Raw genomic sequence first — 18,931 nt, forward strand, 5'->3', positions numbered from 1 at the left:
GAGTATGGAACAGCTGTTTATGACCTTTAAAATCTTTATGAATATTGGAGTCTTTCACACATATTTTCAAAATATTTTTTTATGAATCAAATGATCGCTTTTAATTTTTGTTCACAAAACAAGAGGTAACGTTGATGATAAACTAATATAAAAATAGTGCGTAATGGCCAACTTAGAATTATGATTCTATTCCATTTTGTCACATAATTGAATATTTGAAACAGGATTCTAACTTGAGTTTGGCAATAGTTTTTTTGGGTAAATATTTGTAATTGTTTAACTAAATTCATTAAGTAATTTAAAATGCGTTTTTTTCCAAATGTTGCCCTTGAACTTTTTTTTGTGAGTATGGGTAAGCTTGATTTTCAGTTTGCGGAAAACTTAAATATCGAATAAAATCCAAAATTGAAAAGATTTTTACGTTTTGAAAACATAAAGCAAATAATGAAATTGCAAAAAAAAATAATCCAAGAAATGTTGAGTTCTTGCATAATTATTTAAAAAAATTGTTTCTTCAAACTTCATAGTGGGAAATCATAAAATCATATCAAACTGAATTTTCATTGAAAAAAAAACAGTTGAATATTGACCACTAGGAAAATTAACATTGATTAAAAATTCAATATCAAAAATTACATAATTAAAAAGGGAACTTGGCAAAAACTTTTTATTTTTTTAAATCCTTTGAATGAATAATAACAGCAATTACATTTTAATCATTCTTTGATTAAAAATGATGATGAAGTTAAAAAAATATCAAAAACTATACGTTTGCCAATTTAAAAAATACCATGGAAGTTATAAGTATTGTTGAACTTTCGATTATTTTTTCAAAGACTAATTGTTTGTGTTTCTACTCTGAATCATAATAATGAAATTACATTTTTGAAGTTTTCTTTATTTTTGTTGTTTAGTTTCTGTATTTTCAAAAAATTCCTACATTTGGTTTTTTTTAATTCATTGATATTTTTTTTTTCGGTGGTTAATATTGACTTTTCTTATAGAAAGTTTTTTGTTTGAAATCATTCTTTAGATAAGAAATGCCTATTATTTGAGCATTCTGGAAAAGTCTGGAAAAAAGTCGGGAAAAAGTCGGGAATTTGAAAATGGAATTTGAATGGTCACCCTGTTTGACTCAAGCCCTATAACCACGAACATCTCCGGAATGGAGAAATTGTATTTTCTAAGAAGCACAAGCTGCATGTATTGGTTCTACTTTTTAGATGAAAATTATTGTCAAATCAATTATGTCATGCTTACACCCAAAGGAAAAATATACATCAATATCTGCAACATTGGATTTGCTGCAGAAAATGTTACATTTTTAATAGTTTTTGCAGCAAGCCCATGTATCATTTTTGCCCCGTAGGGGGATGGCGTCGCTTTTTTAGACCACGTTTTCCACTTTTTCTCCATCGAAACCGACTACTTTATCGAATTCATTTTGCTGGGCGAGATAGGACGCCATCGATTTTTAGACCATGATTCAGCACTTTTTTACTCTTGCACTTAAAAAAACCAGTTGGCAGCACGATGTAACGCCACGTCCCTATTGTAAACATGCCAGCGATCTGCAGTTCTCACCAATACATATATATTCTGGAGAATCCCCGAGAAGCTGCTCAAAGATAAGGATCTACTTGTGTTCTATTCCTCTCACTTCATCAATCTCTTTATGGCGCAGCGGCAAAGTATCAAATTACCAATCAAGAAGTTGTTGGTTCGATCCTCGTTTAGCTTTTTTTCCTAATACCAGCGAACAGCAGTCGGTAATGTCGATAATTGTCGGTAACGGGGAAAAATGTCATAGATTTCATGCTGAATCTGATATACTTTCGTGCTGAAATGCATCACAATCATGCGACCGTCGTTTGGGTGTATCTATTCAACATAAAGGAAGACAGAGGGATTCTATACTACTTTTTCAAAACAACCAAAGCGCCATGGGTTTCCTATGTATATAGGACCTTTTGAAAAAGTAATGGAAGCGATGGAACAATCTTCATGAAAAGAAATCTTTTGACGTTCATCAAGAGAAAAATCTGAACGGATCATGACTCTCCTCTCTCGCGCACGAAAGATCTATAAAAGAAAACTCAAAAAATCAACATCTGGATTATTCGACGCAACATCGATTTCACTACTACACTTGCAGGTGTAACTTCATACATCTAAAATTTACCCGTCACTTTTCGTAGATGAACCTTAAACAATGTCTGTAACTTTCGTTGGTAAAGAAAGTTCGCAAGCGAAAAAGAAACATTACTTCTCGTATTGCGATCATCGTTTCTCGAGTTCTCCGTTTTGTTTATCTCATTCATGGAAGAGAAAATACGCGAAGGGTTAATTTGATTCCAAATCAAGAATAATTTCGTACAAACCTCATCTAAACGAACCACTTTCTTAATTTTTCTACCAAATCACCATCACAAACAACTACAACGAACAGCTATCTGAGCGATCTGGCGCGTATCGAAGATGCAGAATACCTCCCCACCGAGCAGGACATTCTCCGAGCTCGAGCACCGACCACCGGAATCCTAGAGTATCCGTTCGATCTGGATAGTATTATATTTAGGTAAAGACTTGCTGCTGCTCGGACGGAGCGTGGTGGTGTAGTTCGCTGGAGGGGGCTAGCAAAACAAAATCCTCCACTTTTTCTCTACTGCTCTGATTTTTCGACAGTTTCGCAAATGTTCTGGTATACGGTGCTAGTGGACCTAACTTCTTCGCTTTTCTAATACAACAATGTCGTTCGGGCGCTAGCTTGTAGGTCTATTTTCTTGTAAGTGTTCTGCCGAAGGTAAATTGGTAAAGTTTCTGTTTTGTAAAGTCCTCCCCTTCAAGGCTCCACGTAAAGTATGCTAAGCAGATCAACCATCGAAGTTATCGTTTCATTATGCTTTTTATTTCATGTCAAACTGTGTGGATCATATTAATAATTAACCATCATTCATCGCATATTTACTAATTTTAATTGTGTGGTGTGTTTTCGTTTACTTTCTGTGGTTACTAATTTCTTTAAAAAATGTGCTTTGCTTGATATTTGCTTAATTTGTAAGTTATTAGAAAAAACATAACCTGACCATTTATTTCTCTTACCACACTTTCGCGAATAATACCAAAAACAGAATGGTCGACGTCGGGGGACAAAGATCTGAAAGAAGGAAATGGATTCACTGCTTCGAGAACGTGACATCGATTATCTTCTTGGTGGCGCTGTCCGAGTACGATCAGATTCTGTTCGAGTCGGAGAACGAGGTAAGGATTCCTTTGCTTTTGCACAATTTATCGATTGATACTAAAACCGAGCTGTCTTTTGTCACCATTCAGAACCGTATGGAGGAGTCAAAAGCTTTATTCAAGACTATCATCACGTACCCATGGTTCCAGCACTCGTCGGTGATTCTGTTCTTGAACAAGAAGGACTTGCTGGAGGAGAAGATCATGTATTCCCATTTGGTAGACTACTTCCCAGAGTACGATGGTAAGTTGCTGGATTTGAATCTGGTCTATTAAAAAATGGATGAATCTCAATTTGAAAAGTCTCTATCAATTTAAATTACATTTTAAATACTCAATCAATAATTTATTTGCCCACCCGTCGACGTGCCACCCGAGTGGTGGTGTCAAGAGGTGGACTTGATCAATCAAGCAAATTTGATTTTGAAACAATTCTTTCCGACCTCAAACCATCACTAATTTAAAAGGGTAGAGACTCTTTAGACGACTTAAGCATAGAGATTCCACAAGAGAGCTCAGTAACCTTAAAAAGTTCACGTTCCGCGCACCGAACATCAACACAGGACCCAAGCACGATGACGTGAAGGCGCGCGAGTTCATTCTCAAAGTGTATCTGCGCGAGAACCCCGATCCGGACCGCATGTGCTACTCGCATTTCACCGCTGCCACAGGTCAAGCAGATTTCTGAAAATATTTTTTGCCGCGCTAGAACTGCGATCGCTAGAACGTATTTGCTAGAATATTGTTGAACGTTGAAGACATTTTCCCCAGAAGATAAACTTCCCTGTAGATGATTCGCCTGATTTGTACTAAAAAACCCTCCCCCCAAACCCGCTATCCTCCCTTTCGAATCATTGCAGGACCACAAAGAGACGCAATAGCTGCCAGAGAATTTATACTCCGCATGTTTGTAGACTTGAACCCGGATTCGGAGAAGATTATTTATTCGCATTTCACGTGCGCAACAGGTAAGCGGCTAGTTAACGGTTCAGCACCGCCTTTACCATCTCATCCTCCTCCCTACCGCCATTTAAACGATTTTTAAGCTTAACTCAGATGTAGAAATTCGGCTTCAGTTGATTGCTTTCTGGGTAAAAGTGTTGTACGATTCACTTTTTGAAGGACAACTGTAAAATTAACATATTTTTTTCTCATTTTCAAAATCTTCCTCCATGCAAAACAGATACGGAAAACATTAAGCTCGTATTCTGCGCCGTAAAAGATACGATTATGCAATCTGCGCTAAAAGAGTTTAACCTGGCGTAATATTTAACCAACATATATACTCCTATTCAGCATGTTTGGGGCAAACGGCACCATTCAGCAAACTATAATCAAAATACTTCTAGCTAACGTGTTCCAAAGAAAAACATTGCCTGAGGGAAGAAGACGAAAAGAAATGGAAACTTGAAAAATCTAGTTCGAATTTAGTGTGTTTGAAATACGCTCCTAGATCCACTGTTAGATCGGAGTATTGCTTAGCAAAGCGAAACAAAACAATGATATATCAATTATATATTACTCATAAACGTTACACAAAGCAAATGGCATAAAAAATAAGTTTTTTTTTTTTTTTTTAAGGAATTGCAGACTTTATTCTAAGAAAAATATACCATTTGCTGACTTTATATGAACTTACTAAATGACAAATTATATAAACAATATATTTAACATGATATGATTCTATTGAAATATGAAATGTTCGGATTGAAATGATTGAAATGACCTCGCCGACTAAGCGAGCTTCTGAAATGAGAATAAATTGTTAATTGCATGCTTAGAAAAAAGAAAAGGTTTTTTGTTTTATTTTATTGTTTTAACAATTATTACAGGTTTGCTGGGTGACCATTCAAAATTAACGATTATAAAACTTTTTTTGATCAATTTTTCAAATGTTCAATTGTTGCTTACCTCAACGAGGCAATTAGTTTAAGACATTATAAAAATAAACTCTTTAATGTGCCTTGCTCTAGGGATCCCTTCTGAGCCTCTTCCAAAAGTCTTGAAAAAATAATTGAAAATATAAAATCGACCTACGACTCGTTCTATTTTTCTAGAGATTTGTCCTTCTAAAGCTATGTTAAATTTGTTTGTCACGTTTCCTAGAAAACCATTCCCCAGAATGTCCCGGTTCCCAGAAATATTTATCCTGACGATTTTTATAATTTCCAAAATTTTAAAAATTTCTAGAATTACTAAAATTTTTAAAAAATTTTTTAAAGCTTTCAAAATGTTTGAAATTTATATTTTTTTCAATTTAGAACTATCAAAATTTCCTCAATTGTCAAATTTCAATTAAAAAACAAAATATTTAATGAATGATTTTCTGGGAAACGTGAAACAATCTTGCTATACGAACACAGTAGTAATCCAGCTACCTGTAAAAGGCCGGAGTGTAAAATAAATTTTGCTATTTTATGATATTATATGTAATATTACACCCTGAGCAATTCTCTACGAAATCGGCCGATTTCGACCATTTTTATTTTTTGTATTTTTTTATTTGGCTCAAACTTTGTGAGAGCCTTCCCTATCACCAAAGAAGCTATTTTGTGTCACTGGTTCACCCATACAAGTCTCCATACAATTTTGGCAGCTGTCCATACAAAAATGGTACGTAAATATATAAACAGCTGTAACTTCGGCAAAGTTGTAGGTATTGTTGAGGACTATTGAGAAAAAAATAGCTACACGAAAAAAATGGCCGATTTTTTTTAACACAAAAACTCAATTTCCCAAAATACCTATTTTTTATTTTCGAGATTTTTTGATATGTTTTAGGGGAAAACAACCCACCACTTTTGAGCCATAGAAAAACATGGTCAAAAAATCTGCCGCCGAGTTATGATTTTTTGAAAAAATAGTGATTTCTGGAAAAAAAATTCATGCAAAAACAAATTTGACTTAATTTTTTTAATGTAAAATTGAATTTGCAATCGAAAAGTACTCCACAGATTTTTTGATAAAGGGCTCCGTTTTCAAGTTATAGCCACCGAAAGTTTGTTTTTGGCGAGATATTTGCAGTTTTTCGAATTTTAAAACTAGTGACCATGTGTGACCATTCTAATTTTTTTTTTAAGTTCAAAAAATTTGCTATGAAATTGTCGAAGAGACATTGAAGATTGGACCTCTTTCTAATGTCGATATCTCAGCAACTAATGGTCCGATTTTCAATGTTAAAATATGAAACAATCGTCTGAATCATTCAGGCTTAGTTTTAATGTTCAGCGAATAATAAATAAGAGCGGGCAACCCTGTCACAATTCGCTGTTATCATGTCGTACGTCGTGGTTTTTGACGATCCGAGAAAAATGCGTTTTAATGTTTGACCACTGATCAACTTAAGAGCCACGAGCAAACAACTTTTGACCGCAGTTGTCATCTTTTTGATAGGCGTTGTTGCTCTCAATCTGTCAAACGATTTTTCTCTCTTTCCTCTCTTTACTAGCTTTCTTCTCTCGCTTCACGTCAATGTTTATATGCAATGAATGTATTGTTGAAGTCAGCCTAAACTGACACACTTTTTGAAACGACGCAGATTACAAACTGAAGCGTAGTTGCAATATCGAAAACACGTGTTTTCTCAAAAGTATGTTTGGGGTAGCACGTCAGTTCGTCAGTGGTTTGACCTCGAATAAACAAAAACCAGAGTGTGCAATGTAAACTGGGCATTATCCCAAAGTTTGATTGAATTTGGTTGTCGGAGTCCAAAGTTATAATAACAATTCTTTCACATGAAAGGGACAAAAATGAACGTAGTTTTTTCGGTTTTATTGAATATCTAAGGATTGAAATCGATTTTTGTAAAAAAGTGAAGCATCGAAAGCTGCACAAAATGGCGTTCTTAATTCAATTTGGCCAAAAATGCACGTACGACAAGATAGCATGACAACGACGAATTGCTCTCCACACAGGTTGTTTTATAGAACGTTGAAGTATTAGTTTTAAATTTTTAAACTAAAATTGCCTCTTGTTCATGTTAATGAATTTGTTAAGTTTTTGAAATATAATTCTACAACAGGGAATTAACGAATGGCCACCCACTGTCATCCCATGTTCTTACTGAATTGAAATATTCAAAACATCTGTTAATTTCGTTAAATTTCTTCCCCTCAAAAACCCCCAAATTCTTTCAGATACTGAGAATATTAGGTTTGTGTTCGCTGCCGTCAAGGACACGATACTGCAGTCTAATCTAAAGGAGTACAACTTGGTTTGAACAACACCGTCGGCTTCGTCATGGTCGTCGTCATCGTGGCCGTTACCGGAAAATATCGCCTCTGCTCTTTTCCTAGTACGAGTTGCAACAGCAACAGCAGCAGCAGCAGTAGTAGTAGTAGTAATAGTAGTTGTAGCTGTAGCAGCAACGACAACAACAACAACAACAGTAAGAATAAATACCAACAACAACAGCAATGTTTACCGCCATCATCACCAACACCACCACCACCAACTTCCACATCACACAACGGAGCGCAAAAGCGGTGTGATTTTTGTTGCCAAAGTAAGCGCGACGTCGTCGTCGTCGTAGTGGTTGTGTGCACGCGGAGCACGTCAAGGTAAGCGCGAGATTGCACTAATACTACTGTTGCGCGGCGAGAACAATAGCAGCGCTATAGCGCAGCCGATACTACCAATGCATTCAAAACAGTTCGAACAAAATCATTTCCTTTGGAATTTAAAGTGAAGTTTAGAGAAAAATCAAGCAAAACCCAGTTGAGATTAAGCCACTACTTGCCAGTTAATCTTGTACTAATTCCGTAAAGCCAAATCGAGCGCGGAGTTTGGCACCGAACCACCCACACAAAGAAAACATTTGCGCGATGGAAATTGGTAGTTTTTTGCATTGTTCTTACTGGCAACCCTTGTAAACGGAAAAGAGTAAAAAAAACTTCTTTTTATTTTATGTGCATTTCTTAATTGTTAGGGATTGAATTATAGGCATACCAATAAAGAAAAACAAACAAAAGAAAACTAACCAACAGAAGATAGCGAAGAAAACAAAAGCATAATAACTACAAACAAAACACTAAGAGTAAGGGCAAATTATCGTGTAACGAAAGCGTTAGATTCTTGTTCTTCTTTTGTTGCAAATTTTTGTTAATAATCTCCGTCACGCATCGATTTAACCTTTGTTTTTAGTTGATAAATGTTTGAGTCTGTACAGTTTTCAGTTTTTACGAGCGATTTAGCAGATATTTATTTAATTTAATTTTGAATTAAATTATTAGTTGATTATCTTATTCATTGTTTTTACTTTCTTCCCCTTCTCATCCCTAACCTTACATTTTGTTTACTGCAAACACACACGACCACCACCAGCAATCGTATCGTCGTGTTAAAATTTATCAATCAAGCAACAACTGCACACACACACACACAAAAACATACACGGTGATAATATTGCACTTTTTTGTAACGAGACACACACAAAGATGTAGTGCGCAAAAAAGGTAAACAACCAATCATGGATTTACGCATAATTAGAAATTCAGCAACATTAGACACGGATTAATGTTCACATAGTTGTACGCACACAAACATACACAAAAGAAAAAAGCTGCGCGTACAAAGTCAGTTCTATTTATTTAACGCAATGTTCTAGATTTAATTTTGTTTTTCTACACATTCACTGTCGCGCGTGCAATATTGAGTGTTTTTTCGATGCTTTTTCAAGCAGATAAAATTTTAGCTTAAAAATTTCTACGTGAGAAAAACTTATGACTGTGAACTGTAAAGTACTAATCATTTGAATCATTGTTGAAACGCGTCCACGTTGAACATTTCCGATCCTTGCGTGTTGCGAAAACAAATTGAATTTTCGAAAAAAAAATCATTTTTCATCGAGAAAACTGCCTCTTATCAACACAGTTGCGCTTCCTCGCGCTCTCTCTCTCTGTTTTGTGCGACATTTTTGCGAACGCAACGAAAGAGAGAGTGAAAGCGGAAAAGTACAAAAACGCACTGTCGCGAGAGAGAGCTTTTTCCTCTTTGCTGCAGAGATTCTCTCTCACGGTGGGATCTTTCCAAGCGCAGTTAAAAATTTCAAATCGCACACACACTTATTTAGAAAAAAAAAACAATGTTACGTGTAATAACCCTCCTTTCGCTCCGAATTCCTTCCTGTAAGTAAACTTAGTTAGCTTAATGTAAATTTGTTGTTGTGTTTTCTTTTTATTTCATCATTTGCTACAAATTTTTAACAATTTTCCTCTCTCGTATTTGTCGGAAATTGTTTCCTGGAACAGACCACACTCACACAAGCGCGCGCGCAAGCACGCTCGCACGATGAGAGAGCGCTGCGTTCAGTCAAATTCGTACTACCAAGTTTTAGGAAGCCAGTTGTAACGAAACTTTAAGGAAACAACACACACTAGAGAAGCTTAATTTGTTCCGCAGCGCAAGTAAATGGAGGAAACCATTTTAATGTGTAATATTATTCATAATTTTATACTTAAAGTTTAACAATACAAATGCAGGCAAGCAACATGTGAATGTAATTTTCCTTCTCGTGAAGATGCGGATGGCATTATGTGGAAAAAGTGGGGAAATTAAAACAGAAATAAAATACTGTAAATATTTCTTAGTGGTTTGAGCAAATTTTATAAAACCATTCAAGAAAGCTGCGCAATTTACACTTTTTCATTTCCGAATTGTTTTTGGTTACGTGCAATTTGTACTGTGTTTTAACTACCGTAAATTGCGCTATTCAATTCGCAGCCACGTCTAAAGTATAAAAATGAAGAGAAAAATCGCAGTAAATTTACTACAAAACTCCATTACGATCACACTCACACACATATTCATTCACAGTCACTTTCATGCTCACTTGAACGCGCACACACACTTTTGCAAGTTGAAGCAAAATGCATTAAAAATTAAGGGAAAAAGTATTCACACTCACACAACATTAACGCATAAAAAAGAAACTCCCTCACAGAAATTGGAAGGGAAATAAAATGATTCGAGTCAAAAACATGCAAAAACGTTACAAAAACTCGTTTTGAGCAAACTCAAATAACAAAAATAAACAAACGAGGTAGTCATTAAGACGAACAATAGCAAATATCGACCGGAAATTTGTTGACATCTGCTTCTTAAAAAAAAATCATAAGAAAAACAAAAATATTTATAGGGAAGTCATAGAGCAACGAAACAAGCTAAAAGTAATGGCAAAACAAACAAACTTTTGCTCTAATTTGTACGACACACACAAACACACGATGAAAAATCCTCTCCGCGGTACGTAAAAATAATTAAAGAAACAAAACAACATAGGCTTTAGATAGTTAGATAAAGTAATTTTGATTGGTCCGAAACAAACACAGCAACAACAACAGTTAATACAAGAACAACAACCATGAAAATCATGCAAATAGGCAAAGTTGAAAACGGTTACCATTAATTTTACGATCTTCCAGACACACAAGCACGCACCCTCACAACCACAGACAAAACAAGCAAAAAAACTAAAAACCGAACATTTTTCTCCAACAGCACATTTCAGCAAACTTTTAAGAAAAGTAAAACTGCTCGAAGCGACACACTCTCACATGTGTACATGATTAATTTTGCACAAAAAGGAAACAATCGCTTGTTCGTGTCTAAAGTAGGCAACTCAAATGAGAAAAGTGAAACCTAATTGTGATTATTCCCCAAAAAAAACTAACAAACTAAATTTTTTCAAAAGAGATCGTGCCAAGAACGTTTGAAAGAAAGAAAAAATCAGTCGTGAGATTTTTTGCACGATTAAATCCAACAATCACACACTCACTCACACACACACCGCGCTCATTCTCGTCGTCATTGTATGTGTTTTTTTTCATTTCGCTCTTGTTCCTCGTCGCAGGTTGATCTGTGTGTTTTTTCATCCCCCCGAGTCACGGCGTTGCACTCACTCACTCACCGCACACACTAATCATCTTTTTTTTCGATAGAAAGTTTCTCTCGCGGCTGCAAGTTTGCGCGTTCCCGTTTTAGTCTCTCTCGGACGACAGAAAGCATGAGAGAGTCTCTCCGCTGAGAGAGTGTAAAACGAAAAGGAGAGAGAAAACGGAGAACGCATGGATTTCTCTGCAGATTCTCGCGGAAGGTTGCAGACTTCTGCAAGCACGAGAGTAAACTTACCAACACAAATGTCAAAAATCACGACTTGAACGCGACTTTTTAGTATTGTGTGCCATTTTTAAATTAATGAACGAAATCTCCTCTCTTACGCGTTTACTAAACTGAAGTAGATTGACGAGAAATCAATAAAGTAATGCAGAAACTGGAGCTCGCATAAATCTCTGCTATTATTGAAGAAGAAAAAAAACATGAAAACAACATTTAAAAACTGAAAAAAATGAGTCATCAAATATAACAAAAGAGGTGAAGTGAATGCCTTTGTGGTTAAGGAACAAAGATGGGTCAGTTGCGCAAGACGTGAACCAAAATAATCAAAAAATTGAAAGTTTGTAAAACATACATGTATCTCGCAGGCTAAAAAATACATAAACATTCAAAACCAGCTAACTCGGTTTTGGTAGCTGAACCTGACATTGACAAATTTGGGCTTTTCACCAAACCGTTGATCGCGTTTCGAATCGTCCTTTTTTGTGACCTATCAGTTCATCAACGAGGACGAATTCTGTACGAAGCAACTTTTTTAAAGTGAAAAAGCCTCAACACCGATTACTAAATGAGACCAAGCGAAAGCAAACGTGTGTGCGAGAAGTTCAAAATCTTAGGGTGATCCAGGGTCATTTGACATACAAATTTTATGCCAATTATACCCGAAAGTTTGAGGACAAATCACACACACACACACATACAGGGTCAACCGTTTCGGTTCGCTGTTCCGTAACCATTTTCGCCCAAAGGTCACGGAACAGCGAAGCGCTGGCCACCACCAAATTTCATAATTACGACGATCAAAAGAGAGAAGAAAGAGAGAAAAAAAAACACGCAGCGTTACTTAAAGCTGATAACTACACGAAAACTGACTATAGTGAAACAAGAGAGAGAAAACAAAAACACATTCTTTGAAAAAATGTGTTGAAAATAAAAAGAAAAACTCAAAATACGAGAAGCATAAGTCTAGTGATTCAACCTTTACATTTCACCATAATTTAAAACAAAAAAGAAAAAACTAATATAAAACTCACTAAGTCACGAGCAAAAAAAAACCCACACACACACAAAAAAGAAGCATAGAAAAGCTGACCCGATTGAGTAGGACCCACAACATCCCTTTTTATAAGAGAGGGCGAGAAGAAGAAAAAACACACACGCGAGAAAGAGAAAAGTACATCGTATTGAAGTAGTTCACCAAAAAGAAAAAAAGGTCAAACCCTACAATTTCGCACCGCAAGTTCGAAATCGGAAAAGTTCCACGAAAACGACACCCCCGTGCTGTCTTCGTGAAACTTCTCGCAACCTATTAACAAAAAAAAATCACGTTTCTGTTGAGCCAATACGGAAATCGTGCCAACATTTCGACAAATCTAAACTCGATTGAACGTACCGTGATTGCTGGAACGAAATCGGCGGAAAAATGCATAAAAGTTAATAATATTTGAACCCCGGGACTCGTACATTTTTTCGAATGTAAACACGGTTGTTTTCTAAAGGCGCGCGTAATCACAACGTTCAATCGAGCGAGTTGCGGGACTATTGCAAGGGAGTTGTTTGGTGTGCGATACTTCAAGCGCGAGCGTGCTTTGCGTAAGGAGGGAAACGTGTGCGAAAAAAAGGTAGAGAAACTGTAATTGCTTGAAAAGTACGCGAATTAGTGGGGGGAAAAAGAAGTGGGAAAACAAACGTAACTGGACCGAAGTGTGTGTAAAAGTGAAAAAGGGTCTCCATTTTCTAGAAAGAAGCGAGAAAAAAACAATATCTAGCTAACTACATCAACAGCAGAAGAACACAAAGCACACAAACACACACACATGAAAAAAGAGAGAATGGAAGCGAAAAAGCGAGAAAGCGCGAGAGAGAGAAAAAGAGATAGCATACAGTGTGTAAAAGATTCTTCATTGTCCTTTTTATTGAACTATAATAATAAACAACATTAAAAATAATCTATGATATGGAAAAAATACAAAACAAATATATATTTATGTTTTTAATTATATTTAAACAAAAAAAATGAGGGAGAAACCAAGTGGAGAAGAAAAATGAGAAATGTGGAAGAACAGAATAATATAACTATAATGAATGAAAAATGAGTAAAAATAATTATAAATAATATAATATTATAATTGTGTAAACTAATGGCTGGAATTTATAAGAAACTAAATATATAATAAAAATAATAGAAAAATAGCATGGTGTCAAATCATTTACAGGTATCCGAACACATTTCCACTTGTTTTAGTTTTTTGACACTGTTCACTTAATTTATTATGTTTTAAGGAAAGGTTTTGACAACTTCTTCCAAAATTGTTCAATTTCAGCAACTCTCCACGAAAACCGAAAATTTACTTTTTTTGAATTGACTGAAACGATTGGGGCTTCCCTATGACCAAAGAAGGCATTTTGCTTTGTTTTCTTTATACAAGCCTTCTTACAAATTTGGCTGCAGTCCATACACAAATTATTCGAATATCTGTATCTTGAAAAGGAATTTTATGATCGTTTCGGTGCCTTCAGCAAAGCTATTGGTTATGACTAAGGCTACCAACTCTTGCTGAGCAAAAATCCGTATACTTTCCCGACATAACACCATGGTACACCCAAAATTCAGAATCGAGATAATCGTTCTCTCAAAATTTATTGAGGGCTCAGTGCCAAAATCGATAGAATAATAGGGGGATGGCGTCGCTATTTTTAGACCACATTTTCCACTTTTTCTCATCGAAACCGACTACTTTATCGACTTCATTTTGCTGGGCGAGATAGGACGCCGTCTATTTTTAGACGATGACTCAGCACTTTTACACTCTTGCGCTTAAAAAAACCAGGTGGCAGCACGATGTAACGCCACGTCCCTATGGTACCAACTCACACCATCAAAACAAATGAGTTCATTCGTTAGTTGAATCAATAAATCTCCAACAAGTGTCATACATCGACTTCTGACTTCTCCTTGGTCACCAAGCTGTGGTGGCCGAGGCAGCTAAGTCATTGGATTGGTTTGTCACAGGTCTCTGGTTCGATTCCCGTTGTCGACACTTTTGGTTTTTTGTTTGACGGATGAACTTTTTTTGCAAATGAACCTCGAGAGAATAGTTCTATCGCCCATCTCGAGCTGTGTTCTCTGCGTCCGTGAATGGTACTACTATTCTCTCGACTCGAGACCATCATTCTCTCGGACTAGCGCTGCCAGTTTTGGGTGTATAACAAAAAATGTCAAGGAATTATTTAGATAAATTTTTAATTTTAGAAATAGACATATTTTTGTTAAACGTTTCAAAGTTTACGAAATATCAAGTTTGCTTTTACGAATAATATCGTTGTCAGTGTTTTCACGAAAACATTTCTAGAGCTTTTATTGGAAAGGTCCTATAAACACAAGCACAACACAAGGATTCCACAAGCTTTAGAAAGCCTTTTGATCTTTTATTTGATAAATATGTTTTGTGAGGAATTTGAAAAGAACAAATATTGACAATCAAGTTTGAACTGAGGAAAACCCGGAAAATCAAACTGACAGATAAATAAAAATATCTAATAAGAAAAAGCGATGACCCAATCAAAAAAGCAATGAATTTTTAAAAAGTTGTTAAAATTCCGTACAAATCCGTATTATGCGAAAAATTCCGTACAAAAAATCCGGCCTGTTTAAAATCCGCGGAGAGGGTCGAAAATCCGTACGGTAAGGAAAAAATCCGTACAGTTGGTAGCCTTAGTTATGACTATGATAAGTAAGAAAAAATAGCCATTTATTATTATCTTTTTTCCACAAAGAGTGAAATTCCCAAAAAAAACACTTTTATATGTTTTAGTGGACAAAAAGTTGTAATTTTTGAGCCACAGAGATCTATGGACAAACATTTTATCATGGAGATCACAACGTGTCAAAAAAAACGAAAACTCATGTTTTTGATTCTTTTGAAAGGTTTAAAATAACAGCAACAGCCTAAATGAGGGCTAAATAGGAAATACGTAGCAGAAAAAAAAAGCAATTTGTATCATTGCAATGCTCTATTTCGGCTGCTATTGATCGATTTTCAAAGCCTAAAAAGTTAAATGTAAGAAAATCAGCTTTTTTCACAAAAAGACAAACCCAAATATTTGGACAATATTTAACAAAAAAAATCAAGAATATACTTTTTGCAATTCCGTTCTTTCTTTTCCTGTCAGTCTCGAACGATAAAACGGCCTACTTTTTTCAGCCAAAAATAACAGAATCGAAAATTAATATTTTTCAATACAATGGGAGCGTTCTTTTATTACGTAACGCAGTAGGGGGGGGGGAGGGGGGTCGGTGGCCGTGTTACGCTCCATACAAAATTTTTAAAATTTGTATGGAAATTTTGTTACGAGGGGGGGGGAGGGGTTCTAAAAGTCCGATTTTTCGCGTTACGTAATAAAAGAACGCTCCCCAATGGCTGAAAAGTTATACTTTTCAGCTTTGAAGCTTGTATCTAAAAATGCTATGCAAACATTCAATATGCACTATTGAAATGTTAGTCTTTTTGGTGCCTTTGGTATGCTAAAAGAAGCCATTTTGCATCATTAGCTCGTTCATATAATTTTCCATACAAATTTTTCAGCTGTCCATACAAAAATGATATGTGAAAAATCAAAAATCTGTATCTTTTGAAAGAAATTTTTGATCGATTTGGTGTCTTCGGCAAAGTTGTAGGTTGTGATATATTGTAATATTATAGTAGTCTATGATTTAGTAGATCATAGTAGTCAATGATATGTTAGGTCAATAAAGAATCATTACCACCCTTGTCAATCTACTGAACGGACCTGTTTTGGATATCCCTCTCAACATTACATTGGCGACGAGCGGGAGTCTTGGAAACGAAGAAGTTGAAGTTGTTTACTGAAAAATCTAATTTGGAACTGAAGATCAATTTATTTCAAAATTTAAATTGGAACTATTAGAATCAAATTTATTGAACATTCAAGTTAAGATGGCGAGAGTAAGTCTAAATGTATAAATTATTTGAAATTTTTGCCAATTTATTTTTTGAAGCGGTTAGATTACGATCTACCGGGATTGGAACGAATTAATCGTTCAATCTGATTTTTTGTCGAGACTCCGGTCTGGCAAGAGAAGCGGCAGTACTCCGGTCTGCCGGGATCGAAACGAATCCGTTCGTTTGTTCTATTTTTGTCGAGGCTCCGGCCTGACAAAGGAATCGACAGTACTCAGGTCTGTCGGGATCGGAACAAATCCGTTTGTTCGGTCTATTTTGTCGAGGCTACGGCCTGACAAAGAATCGGTTTGACTCAGGTTAACCGGGATCGGAACGAATACGTTCGTTCGATCTAATTTGTTGAGGTTCCGGCCTAACAAAGTTATCGGTTTGACTCCGGTCAACCGGGATTGGAATGATCTATTCATTCAATCTTTGTTGTTCAGATTCCGGTCTGACAAGTACAAATAAAATAAATTGGCAAACAGAAAATCTGAATAAATTGAGATATATTTTTCACTGAAGTCTAGAAACTTAATTTATTTCAATATGATATTAATTAAAAATATATTTTAGTTGGAGTGTAACATTTTACCTTTTATTGAAAATGAAGACGGACCAACTAATGTTCGATGGGAAGCATGGAAAGATCAATTTTTGGCTTATATGGCATTGAAAAGAATTAATGCTCACGATGAAATGTTTAATGCTCTACAATGTTTTGGCGGACCTGATATCAGAAAAGTTATTAAGACATGTGGAGAAAATGCTGTTGAAAATTTATTTGAAGCTGCTATGGAAGTTTTGGACAATTATTTTGCACCAAAAATGTCATTACGATATGAAAGACATCGTTTTCGGCAAATGTTGTTCAATCCTAAAGAAAAGTTGGATCATTTTGTTATTCGTTTACGTTCTCAAGCAACACTATGTGGTTTTGACGATCAACTTGAAGAGATGTTGATGGATCAAATTGTATTTGCGACGCAGAATGATGATAAATTACGGGCAAAATATCTTGAATGTGATAGAACTTTAGATGAAATGCTGAAAGTTGGCCGTACTTATGAGTCAGTCAGAGCTCAGGTACATTCTATTTATTTTGCAGAGAAATTATTTCCAATTCAAATAAAACTAATCAATTACTATAGCTACACGAGTTGCGTAACAAACCAATGTTTCCAGAGAAATTTGCGAAATTAACAGGAAAGACATAAAATGCAGTCGATGTAATGGAAATCATTTAGCTAGTAACCCTTGCTGTCCGGCTCGTGATTTTTCTTGTCATTACTGTAACAGAACGGGCCATTTTGCGAGATGTTGTCTGTCCAGAAGATCTGGTTTTCAAAAGATGCATAAAAAGGATGATTATGGTAACACGAACAAAAATTATCAACAAAATCAAAAGCATCAGATGAAAACGCAACAAAAGTTTGTTCGGGAAGTGGATGATGTTACAGAAAAAGTTGAAATTCGTGAATTATTCTATTTGGAAGGGAAACGATCTGTTGCGCTGGATGTAGGAGGAGTTGAAGTAAATTTCATTATCGACACTGGAGCAGATGAAGATGTACTAAGCATTGATGATTGGAAAAAAACGAAAACAAACTGGATTAAAAATGTTTGATGTGTGAGGAAAGGCAGTGACAAAATTTTTCGTGCTTATGGTAGTTACAAACCATTGACTGTACTTGGAGAAGTTGATGTTGAAGTGAGGCATAGAAACCAATGTTATCGTACCACATTATTTGTTATTCAAGACGGAAAATGTTCATTATTATCTGGAAAATCAGCAGAGGTTCTTGGAATTATTAAATTTTTACATGTTATTACACAGACTCCATTTCCGGCAATAAAAGGTAATGAAATATAATGTACATAAAGCAAAAGATTCTTCGATTTATGTCGGCGATGAAGTCATCGTTTAAAAAAATTTATAAAGAAGAACAAAATGACTACCAATTTCAATCCACAGCCTCATATTGTAGTTAAAAAGGACAGGAACGAGATTAACTGCCAAGAATAAGCGAACCGGAGTTGAATTGGATAGACATGTTAATCATGCAAAGAAACTTCTTTCAGCAAGTACATTTGAAAAGGAAATAAATGATAGAGATGTCATTCCAACTGAGGAAAACGGCAGCACAACGTTTGGAGAAGATGTCAGCACGCGTACTTCGAGAAGGATTTTCAAGAAACCGAACTACTTATATGATTATTCTTTATATCTATTTGAAGAAAATCTAAATTAAAATTCATGTTAAAACAAGGAAGAGATGTGATATATTGTAATATTATAGTAGTCTATGATTTAGTAGATCATAGTAGTCAATGATATGTTAGGTCAATAAAGAATCATTACCACCCTTGTCAATCTACTGAACGGACCTGTTTTGGATATCCCTCTCAACATTACATAGGTATGAATACGGACTACACTGAAAAAATTGATACACAGTAAAAAAAATTTGTGATTTTTAATTCCACATTTTGTCTCTAAAACTTGATTTGCAAAAAATACTATTTTTATTTTTTTATTTTCTGCTATGTTTTAGAGAATATAAAATGCCATCTTTTTAAAAAAATGAAATATCGGTCGCAAAAATTTGTCA

The 18,931-nt window shown here is 35.4% G+C and overlaps 1 protein-coding gene across 8 annotated transcripts in view; it reads left to right on the top strand.

Moving 5' to 3' along the window:
• Positions 1 to 13,441, top strand: part of LOC6043370 (guanine nucleotide-binding protein G(q) subunit alpha) — a 67,189-nt gene extending 53,748 nt beyond the window's left edge. For 4 of the 8 annotated variants that reach the window (XM_038265231.1, XM_038265232.1, XM_001858577.2 and 1 more), the window contains exons 6-9: positions 3,132 to 3,261; positions 3,334 to 3,487; positions 4,104 to 4,211; positions 7,380 to 13,441. In XM_038265231.1, coding sequence (XP_038121159.1) covers positions 3,132 to 3,261; positions 3,334 to 3,487; positions 4,104 to 4,211; positions 7,380 to 7,462 — 475 coding nt within the window. In that variant the 3' untranslated portion in view covers positions 7,463 to 13,441. Of the gene's footprint in view, positions 1 to 2,449; positions 2,579 to 3,131; positions 3,262 to 3,333; positions 3,488 to 3,806; positions 3,915 to 4,103; positions 4,212 to 4,426; positions 5,036 to 7,379 lie in introns of those variants that run through there. The other 4 variants (XM_038265237.1, XM_038265235.1, XM_038265236.1 and 1 more) reach the window with 3 other exon arrangements.
• Positions 13,442 to 18,931: the final 5,490 nt, after the last annotated feature.

This window comes from Culex quinquefasciatus, chromosome 3 (assembly GCF_015732765.1).
Source record: "Culex quinquefasciatus strain JHB chromosome 3, VPISU_Cqui_1.0_pri_paternal, whole genome shotgun sequence".
Taxonomy (NCBI): Eukaryota; Metazoa; Arthropoda; class Insecta; order Diptera; family Culicidae; genus Culex; species Culex quinquefasciatus.